Genomic DNA, 10,330 nt, shown 5'->3' with positions numbered 1-10,330 from the left:
TTTGAAGAAAACAGCATTTTAAAATAAGATTGGAGTTAATTATCGGGATGACAATTTACTGTGAACATGCCCAATTGTGTTTTTTTGTATCTATTTGTATATTTGCATTACGTTTTTTTTTAAAAAGATATGGTCAAACGACTAAATAAAGTTTCTATTTTATTGTAAAGCAAATGTAAAACAACAATGAAATATTAGTGATTTAAAAAAAAAAACCTGAGAGTCACAATGGCTCAGTGGTTAAAAACATTGAGCTTCTCCGATGGACAACTGACAGTCTGGGTTTGAGACGCAAGTGCCGTGCAACGGGCGAGCTCTCGTCCTGGCCTCAGCTCCTACCCACCTACCAGTTCGAAAGCATGCAAATGTGAGTAGATAAATAGGTTCCAGTTCATTGGGAAGGTAACAGTGTCCTATGCACCTCAGCCACAGGGCCATGGAAACATCTTTGGATAATGCTGGCTCCCTCTGTGAAGAAATGGAGATGACCACTATGCTGTACAGTCAAAACATAAATAGACAGCGAACCCTTTACCTTTACTAACAAGACCCAGATTCTTAAATTTTCAACCTAGTCCTTGGGGGCAAATGGGGGGCAAAAGTTGAATAGGGCAATCCATAAATGCAATAGGTCCATGTTTTAGGGTGCAGAGAAAGCTTGCCTGCTATCGAAGGCTGGACTCCTTTTAGACTACGTCCAGAGGTTGTTGGTTGACAGGACAATTTCTTTCTTCCTGTTTTTGGTCTGTTCTTTTTTGCAGAGCAGCTACTGAAGTTTAGACCATCAGTGGACTGCACAGCCTCCCTTCTTTGAGTTGGTCCCCATTTAACACGTTGACTCAGTTTGGTGAGGTTAATGGATAGGCTTCATCACCTGGATCAGTTACAGTAGATTGGCCTAAAATGCTAAACCCTGAATTAGGTAAGAAGATGCAATCACTATCCCCCATAATGTTATGCAAAAATAGATAAATTGCATTATCCATGTACACCACCCAGAGCCTGATACATTGGCAGAATATATATTGGTGTGACAAATAAACAAACAAATAAAAACATTACAGCTTAATAGGATTACACGGTTCACACAATTTACTAAGCCAGTAGGCCACTTTTGACAGTATGGCTTCCCAGACCATCTTCAGTCACCAACTGCCCAGGCACAATTTAGCCTGGTGTTCTAAAAACCTAGTTATTGCAGATTTCACTGGCATTGGTTGCACAAATACAGGGGTTCAATTGAAGAAATGAATGATAGGTCACATCAGCCTGAGGCAACATTTGTGGGGAGAGAGAGAGATCAGTGACTTAAGTATATCTTAGGCTTGCTGAATAGGAACAAAGGAAGCCTCCAATCAAAGGGTCCAACTTTGCTATCAACCATGGGCAGCAGCACCTCTTCCGCAGTCCCGGCAAGAATTCCCCTAAGAATGAACTTTAGACCAACCCCAAGGAATTGTTCTATCGCTCAAGGTAATAACATCATCATCAACAAATGAAAGCCCAACCCAACTTTCCCTCCTGTTTCATCTTCTGCTAGAATCTCCGGGTGTCCTTAGTGTCCACCTCATCCTACGTAAGGAGTGAGTATAGGGGATGTAGTGCAAACACACCCTTGTCTGTTCCAAAAATAAATCTAGCACACACCCTTAGGCAGAAACTGCTTACACTTTTTATTCTTTCATCTTGATCCATTTTCTTTCACTGGTCCATCATCTAACATTCAGTTTCAAATCCCAATCCAAGGCAGGCACCTGACTGAGTCCACAGGGCCTCCATTTTCTGTTCCCGTCCTTATGTTTAGCTAGCAAAGACCCCAAAGCGTATAAAATACTTGGGAGGCCAACATATATACATTCGGTTTATAAAATATATGTTCCTATTGTCTTAAGGATGCAGGCGGCCTTGAGAGCTGGAGGGGGGCAAAGGACGTCCGCTGAATTTCTTGGAGAAAAAGACGCCGGCTCTGCCTGGCAGGCTCAACTCTGAACTGCCTTGGCCATGAAGCTCTTGGGAGGCTGCTGTCCCGTGGGAGGGAGCGCATCTCTCCTCCTCTCACTGCGATCCCTGTTGCTGCAGACGCCTCTCCTCCAGGGTCCGGCACACCCACATGGAGACCACTTCGGCATTCCCATCATTGTACTGCACAATGAAGAGGTGGCCCTAAAAGAAGAAAAGGTGGGTTCAGTTTAAGAGGGTCAAAGATCTGAGGAGTGAAGGACGTGCAAGATTCTTCTCATCCTGCTAAAGACTATTGCAAGAAATCCCAACTGCATGAACATTAAACACTAAAAAGAGGGAGGGGTTTTATCACTGAAATATGTAGCTCATGTATAACTACCAATCTCTCTCAGTGTTTTTTAAGTTGAAAAATAAATGGTGTATTTTTCTTTTGAGGGCTCAATTTGAGCAGGCCGCTACACGCTGGGAAGTGAAAAGGGATTTTCAAGCAGCTGAAGAGAAAAGAGTTTTCCCACGTGCTGGAAACATTCTCCTATTTGTGTTAACTCTGATATGTTTCAAAGACCGGACAAAATGTGGGCTCTGCGGTTACACAAAGACAGAAGGTGGGAGCCATGGGGAAGTCGCCTTTTTCTCTCTTGAGTCCAGGATCACCTAAGAAGGCAACAGGAGAGAAGCTGCCAGAACCCCACAGTCATGCTGGCTGAGGAATTCTAGAGTTGAATTACACACATCTTCAAGTTGTTCAGGATGAGAAAGAGCCAAGGTGGCGCAGTGGTTAAATGCAGCACTGCAGGCTACTGCTAGATCAGCAGGTCAGCGGTTCAAATCTCACCGGCTCAGGGTTGACTCAGCCTTCCATCCTTCCGAGGTGGGTAAAATGAGGACCCAGATTGTTGGGGGCAATATGCTGACTCTCTGTAAACCGCTTAGAGAGGCCTGAAAGGCCTATGAAGCGGTATATAAGTCTACTGCTATTGCTATTGCTATTGCATTGTTCTGGGAGTGCCTTTAAGATTGTGCGGAAATGTCACCTGTGCTTGCGCTCGTCGGGGCTGTACTTTGGAAAAGCCAAACTTTCAGGTTCTAGCGACTATCAGCTGGCCAGTGCACATGCGCAGGCCGGTTTTTGGCACTGCCGCATGCGTGAAGGACATCTGATTGTCACATGTGCATGTGGAAGACAAATGCCGCAGGCGACATGGCTTTGCGTGCCAATTTGGGCATGCTTGCCACAGGTTCGCCATCACAGTTCTAGGATTCTGAACTACCAAGATTGAAAAGCAAAGAAGAGGAAGAGAGATCCGAAAGTCCTTGCAGAGGCTTCTGTGTTTGTGTTGGGCCAAGTGAGACTGGCATATAAGGCATGATGCCCTATGCTCAGAAGGCTCTGCCACAGGACTGCTCTGTGAGAGACCTTTATACTCTTAGATGTGGGGTGAGTGGGAGGACAGAAGGGGAAGCTGTGAAATCATTTTGAAAATGAGCAACTTTCTTTTAGAGATCTGAGTGACTTGTTTCTCTTACCTCCAAAATATGTCACTTCCTTCAAAACTAAGGACTTAATAACATGGCCCCAAAGTCTTGGCGGACCAAAGGTGGCAGTGTGAGGAGCAAAGGACTGGTCGGGCTGAAGGGTGTGGCATGGAAGCAGCAGAGAGGCACAGATGGCGTGGGGACAGGGAGAGAGGAAAATGCTGGTAAGAAGAAGCTTTGAGATGTAATCACATTAGGAAGATGGGGATTTACTTAATCTCCTTTGGACTCCAGGGGAGTAACGTGCCTCCTCCATTAGGGATAGAGAGAGCTTTGGACATGCAAGTGATGCCACAATGGGGGTGTTGCTCTTTAGGCAAGGTAAGGCCTTCTTCCTCTGTCACTTTGCATTTATGAATGCAATGTCTCCAACCCCCTGGATGGTGTAAAGCTTAGAATTTAGAATAAGCTTTCAGATTATTCTAAATTCCCTTCCATTTCTGCCCCAAGGGAAGTGTGTCCTCAGATGCACCCCTGCTTGGCTTCAAATCCTTCCTCCTTCTGATGAATAGTGTTGGTTGGGATCTCTTTCCTGTCTTGTCTTTTCCTCTAAATAAATTTTTTCCCCTCAACCTTTAAGATGCGAGGACTTCAAGTCCCAGAATTCCCCAGACAGCGTGGCTGGCTAAGGAATTCTGGGAGTTGACATCCACACACCTTAAAAGTTGCCAAGGTTGAGGAACTCGGACCCAAGGTGGTTTTGTGCAAGAAGAAACCAAAGAATCCAACAACAATTCTACCTTCAGGAAAAGGTAAAATGTTGGCTGGGGAAATTCTGAGAGTTGAACTATACACATCTTAAAGTTGCCAAGGTTGAAAAACTCTGCCCTAGATTCTTACCAAAGAAGGAAATGAAAGAATGTGTCTACTTTTAGTTTTCAGTGTGATTTGATTTAATTGCCTAACGTGGTCTTTGTCAGGACCCAAACCAGACCCCTGTGCCCTTCCCTCCCCCGGCCACGTCCTTCTGCTCAAATCCCATGCTTAGTTCTCCAGGACCCATATTCCTTGCAGTAATCACTCTTCAGCAAATGCCACAAGGTTAAATTCGCTTAACTGTTTGTAAAACTCATGGAGATCCCTGGAGGAACAGAAAAGATGCCCTCATTCACAATTAAGGCTGGAATTACCTGTCTTGCCTTTTAAATAAGCCGCTACAAACCCAACAAGAGCCACTGAACAAATCAAGAGGTTGCAGACAAGGGAGCAGGTTCACAGAGCTAGTAAGATCAGCTACTAGGCAGATCCTGCTGCTTTCCAGCATGAATCTCTTTTTTCCCGAGAAAAAATGGGCCAAGTCATTTCTTGCCCCCACCAGCAATCCGGACAGTTCTGCCAAAACTCCAGTCCTCCGAAGACAGTCGAGGGCAAACCTGGAAGTGGCCTTCCTGAGTGTCCAATGGCTGGCAAGAGTATTGGAAAAACATGTTGAAACAAAAATAAATATTCTCCACTACATAAGACAGAATAATAGGGCTGGAAGGGACCTGTGTCTTCTCCTGCAACCCTCTGCTGAAGGCAGGAGACCACACTTCATTCCGATCAAATGGTTATACAGCCTTTTCTTGAAAACCTCCAACAACAGTGTTACATTTATATTTACTGACAAAGAAATAAAGGGAGACTAGTATAGATCTATTTCAAGCTATTTGGGTCTCAACAGCTAGCCATACCCTCCTGGGATTCAAACTTGGGCTGCTTGCATATTAGGTATATGTATTAACCTCTAAGCCACAGGCTCTCCTCACTTTGTCAGCCATACCAGGGGAGAGATTACTGTATTTTTCGCTCCATAAGACACATTTCTTTTCCTAAAAAGTGGGTGGAAATGTCTGTGCGTCTTACGGAACAAATATGGGCAACAGGCAGCAGTGGCGGCAGTGATTCCTGGTGCCTGGAACAACTGAGGGTGGTATTCTGGGTGGCTGATCAGTTGCTTAGTGGCGAAGGCTCCAGTGTTCCCCGGCGGAGGCAGCAGATACGGAGGAGGCAGCTGACCATGCTGTTTGCTGCAAGGATGCTAGCCAGATGAATGCTGGGAGGCAGAGGCAGATTTTTTTTCTTGTTTTCCTCCTCTAAATCTAGGTGCTTCTTGTGGCCAGGAGAGTCTTATGGAGTGAAAAATACGGTACGTGTTTTTTTTCTATCAGGGCAACCTGGTCTACCCAAATATGGAAAGGAGGATACTGCTCCCCTTTCATGAAGGTTCCTGGATTGGGCCTGAAAGGCAAAAGGGAAGCAGTATGTGCCTCCCCATATTTGGGTAGACCAGGTTGTCCTGATAGAAAAAAAAACTCCCATGATAGTGCATCCACAACTTGTACCCACAATTCCAGGAGGCAAATGGTTCCACTCATTAATCGTTTTCACCGTTTGGAAATTCTTATTTCCAAGTTGGATCTGCCTCCGAGGAGCTTCCGCCCACTGCTTCTTGCCTACCTTTAGATGCTTTGGAGAAAAGGCCCATCTTTTTCTTCTCTGGGACACCCCTGTCTCTAAAGTGGGTCTGATCCTACGAGTGGCTGCTACTGAGATCATTGGACCTTGATGCAGAACATTTCCTTGGAATGGAGACTTCTGAAAACTCACCAAACCTTTCATTCTGGAGAACTTTGGCATGAACTCAACGCCTTGGTTGCATTATGTGATTTTGATGGATTTTGATTTCAACTTCAATGTTTGATTGTCATCCTTTGTAACCAGTGTGACATGCCAAGAGTCATGAGATGTGGTGGGGTGGCAACCTAAGAAACATGTATGAAAAGCCTAGTAGCCGCTGCCGAAGAATGGCTGGGAGGGAAAAATCCCCTGCAGGATGATTCCACTTGCTAAGCTGTCCAGCCCTGGGAGATGCAAGGGGAAGGTCTCTTCTGCCCCCCCCACCCCAAAAAACAACAACAGAGGGCAGTTTGAGGAAAGGAAAAAAGGAAGCAGCAGCAGCAACAGAAGAGAAAACTGCCCTTGATCACCCTGGTCTCAATGCTTCCCCTCCTTAGGGGGGAGGGATTTTCCTGGGGCAGGAAGAAGTGGAGAGCTGGAGGGGCTGAGGCTGGAGGGCACCAGAACAAGCCAGCCACACTGGAAATGGAGCTGGCAGTTCATGCAGGTATAATGAAGTTCCAGGCAGTTAGAAAGAGACAGACCCCATTTGTTAACCCGACATTCTCATTTCTAAAGAACGAAGAAACAAATAGAACACAATAAGCATGGAAGGAAGTAATGGAAAACGAGAGAGAAAGAGAGGGAGAGAGGAAGAGGGAGGGGAAGGAAAGAGAATGAGAGTCCTTCTGCGCTTCACCAGCTTCCATTGGGAGGGGCGATGGAGGCCATTTATTCCTGAGTAATATTGCTTCAGATCTAAAAAGTCCACAATTCTTAAATATCCCAGTAGAGACTCCCTTCATTTTATCAAGTAATGGTGCAGAAATGTAAATGCGCAGAAGCCTGAAATGCGTTTTCTCTAGTGGTGAACGCTCCTCCAGATAAGAGACGGTGAGGGATCTGGTCCCTCTGCTTCTGGAACCAGGGCAGAAGGATCTGATGTTGCAGAAGGATCCCCCAAGGATCCCACCTGAAAGAAGGGAGGGGTCAACAGTTAATCCAATGCCTCCCAACTGTGGCAATGTCCGGATGTTCAACTCCCAGAATTCCTAAATCCGGCAAGGCTGTTCCTAAGAATTCTGTGAACTGAAGCCCATCAAGGTCAGAGGAATATCTTGGCTTACGATCCATTCGGCCCCTCTTGGCTTATAACCTGATTCTCTGGGCTTGCCCCTAACTTGACATCCCTGTACCTGTGTCTGACCAAGGCCGGTACTCCTAGTCCTTCTCCTGGGTTTCAGCCATCAGTGGACAAGCCACCGTGGCCTTCAGTCCTGGGCTCTTTCTTGCCTCTTTAATTCACGGTTCTTTTGGGCAGTATTGGCCGATGGCCAACGCTCTTTATTGAGAGGATGCTGCTCCTCCTCCTCAATTACACGACTGCAAGAGTTGCGAAGGAAGAAAATATGGTCCTGTCAAGGCAACCTTCCTACAAGGATGAAGAACTCTCTTTTTGGTACCAATGCAGCTCAAAACAATTGTCAGAGATCTGCCAAGGGAATGAACATGCCTGGCACAAAGCCCCAGGACAGAGAGCAGGAGCCCAGCATCCATCAGAATTAGGCTAATACAGGCAGTCCTCGACTTACAACCAGAATTGACCCCCAACATTTCTCTTGCTAAAGCAAGACAGTAAGTTTTGCCCCATTTTACAACTTATCATGTCACAGTTATTAAGTGAACTAATGCAGTTGTTGAGTTCGTAATAGGGTTGTTGAACCCCATTGACTTTGCTTGTCAGGAGGTCGCAAAAGGGGATTGCGTGACCCCAGGAACACTGCAACCGTCATAGATATGAATCAGTTGCCGAGCATCTGAATTTTGATCATGTGACCATGGGGAGATGGCAATGATTGTAATTGCGAAAAATGGTCTTAAGTCACTTTTTTCAGTGTTGTTATAACTTCGAATGGTCCCTAAATGAACTGTTGTAAGTCGAGGACTACCTGTCAGGTCTGCAGCTATATTTCTCTTGGATCTTTGGCCTGCCGCACTTTCTATTATTCTACTATGCCTTTTTCTATTGTGGGAAAATGGGAGGGGGGATTGTACGGAGTTAGATACGAAGTAGCCATAACAAAAGTCTTTCTAGAAAGCCAAGGTCATCCTTTGTCTTGGCACCTCTGCACCTGACCGGAACTGGATGGGTGGAACTGCCAGCATGGCAGTGGGAGATTGGACCGTGTGATGGACTTATGGGGGTGGGGGGAAAGATCTTGAACTTTCAACTGGGTGGGGAAAACCGGGAAGCTTTCAGATTCGGGTTTCCCCAGATGTGCCAACATGGCTCTCTTCACTCTCTTCTTTGAGCAATACTTTGCCTTGGACTCTGATTTAATTTTGGATGCTATTTGGAACCCTGACACTACGTCTATTAGGTACAAGACAATGAATGTTAAAAATGGAGAAACACGTTTACTTCTCTGTATTTTAAAAGAAACACATCTTAACTTTCCTCACCTTCTACTAGTTCCTTGCTTAATCAACCTACTACATACCATTTTCCCCATTAAGGAGTCTCTGTTGGTCGAGTAGGATCTTAATCCTACATGGCCCACCCTTATCAAGAAGCAATAAAAACCATTATTCTCTGCTTCCTCTTAAAGACAAAGATATGCTAATTTCCCCAGTATTTTGCTGTGAGATTCTCTTGGGCTCAAGGGCTGCAGAAAGGAATGGCTCAAGCATCTCCTTTAAGCTCTGGGGAAAGTCCACTCTTTCGGGGCAAAAGATTCGGCCCCGGCCAGGTCAGGTCACAGGCCTGGAGATGCTCGTGGGTGAGTGTCAGCCAGCCTAATTTTCTTTGCCAACTCTGAAAATGAGATAAACAATGACAAAACAGGCATTTTAAATGAACTTGTCACATCTCATTTTCTTGAGAAAGGCTGCCTCTTTAGAGCCACCAATTTTGTGTAAGGCGATTAACTCTTTCCAAGACCTTTAGAGAGGAGGAGGTGGCCAAAGAGCATTTAGTTTTGTTCAGCAATTGTGCCTGGCACTTTCCCAATTCCCTTCCTCCTTGGATAATCCAGATGTTAAAGACTTTCTTCAACCGTCCTGTTGGTAAATGCAGCAAAAGAAACTCCTGGGACATTGTTTTACCAAGAGTATAACTACTGTACTGATAATCCCACATAGGCACAGAAGTAGCAAAGCCAGTTCTAAAGTTTTTAGCAAAAACCAGCATAAGTATAACCCCCCTCACTTTTCCACTGGACCTCCCTAGGGTTTGTGGTCCAACCAATCAATTGCATTCATTTTGTTTTGGGAATGATCTGAGCCATGAACCCCCCCCCCCCAAAAAAAAAGCAATATGTACTTTCTTGCTCTGCTTCTGAAGGAATTGAATGAAGAATGGTTGCAGGAACTGGGCATGGCTAGTCTGGAGAAAAGAGGGGCCATGGGTGACATGAGAGCAGTATTGCAATATTTGAGAGGCTGCCACAAAGAAAAGGAGGTCAACCTATTCTCCAAAGCATCTGAAGGTAAGAAACAACGGATGGAAATTAATCAAGGAGAGAAGCAACCTGGAATTAAGGAGAAACTTCATAACAGTGAAGATAATTAACCTGTGGAACAGCTTGTTACCAGAAGTTGTGGGTGCTCCATCATTGGAGGTTTTTAAGAAGAAACTAGACAGCCCCTTGTCTCACATTGTATAGTGTCTCCTGCTTGAGCAGGGCGGGAGGGGGGGTTAGACTAGAAGTCCTCCAAGGACCTTTCCAGCTGAGTTCTGATTGAACTTTCCTGAACTGTTTTACCTGCTGAGTCCTCAAATAATCAAAAGAGCTTCCTGAAGAAGCAGAAAGATTGGCATTGTCAGTCATATTGGTTAGTTAGTCAACACTTCTATTCCAAAACTTTCTTTTGTTGCAGCAGGGGGAAGGAGAGTGACTTCATCTAAGAAGATTGCAACTGCTCATTTTATTCAAATTTATTATTTATCGTACTTTTCGGAGTATAAGACACATTCCCCCTCCAAAGAGGGTGGAAATGTCGGTGTGTCTTATACACCGAATACAGCCATTTTTGGCCTCCCAAACCCCACCCATGTGCGCCCCATTTTTGCGAAAAACAGGCCCATTTTTTGCAAAAGCAGGGCCCGCAGAGGGTTTGGGAGGGGTGCAAAGTGCTCCTGGGTCCAGGGAGGGCAAAACTATTGTTTTTCTTGTTTTCTTCTTCAAAACCTTGCTGCGCCTAATACTCCGGTGCTTCTTAATAGTCCAAAAAA

The 10,330-nt window shown here is 45.3% G+C and overlaps 1 protein-coding gene across 5 annotated transcripts in view; it reads right to left on the bottom strand.

Annotated features, from left to right (window-relative positions):
* Nucleotides 1-244: 244 nt before the first annotated feature.
* The window catches only part of MAP2K5 (mitogen-activated protein kinase kinase 5), a 177,315-nt gene continuing 167,229 nt past the window's right edge, over nucleotides 245-10,330 (bottom strand). For all 5 annotated transcript variants that reach the window (XM_032232589.1, XM_032232593.1, XM_032232590.1 and 2 more), the window contains one exon: nucleotides 245-2,163. In XM_032232589.1, the coding sequence (XP_032088480.1) occupies nucleotides 2,056-2,163 (108 nt within the window). In that variant the 3' untranslated portion in view covers nucleotides 245-2,055. The remainder of the gene's footprint in view (nucleotides 2,164-10,330) is intronic.

The sequence above is a fragment of the Thamnophis elegans genome, chromosome 16 (genome assembly GCF_009769535.1).
Source record: "Thamnophis elegans isolate rThaEle1 chromosome 16, rThaEle1.pri, whole genome shotgun sequence".
In the NCBI taxonomy this organism is placed as follows: Eukaryota; Metazoa; Chordata; class Lepidosauria; order Squamata; family Colubridae; genus Thamnophis; species Thamnophis elegans.
The sequence above is the reverse complement of the archived record's forward strand: the minus strand, read 5'-3'. Positions and strand labels throughout refer to the sequence as shown.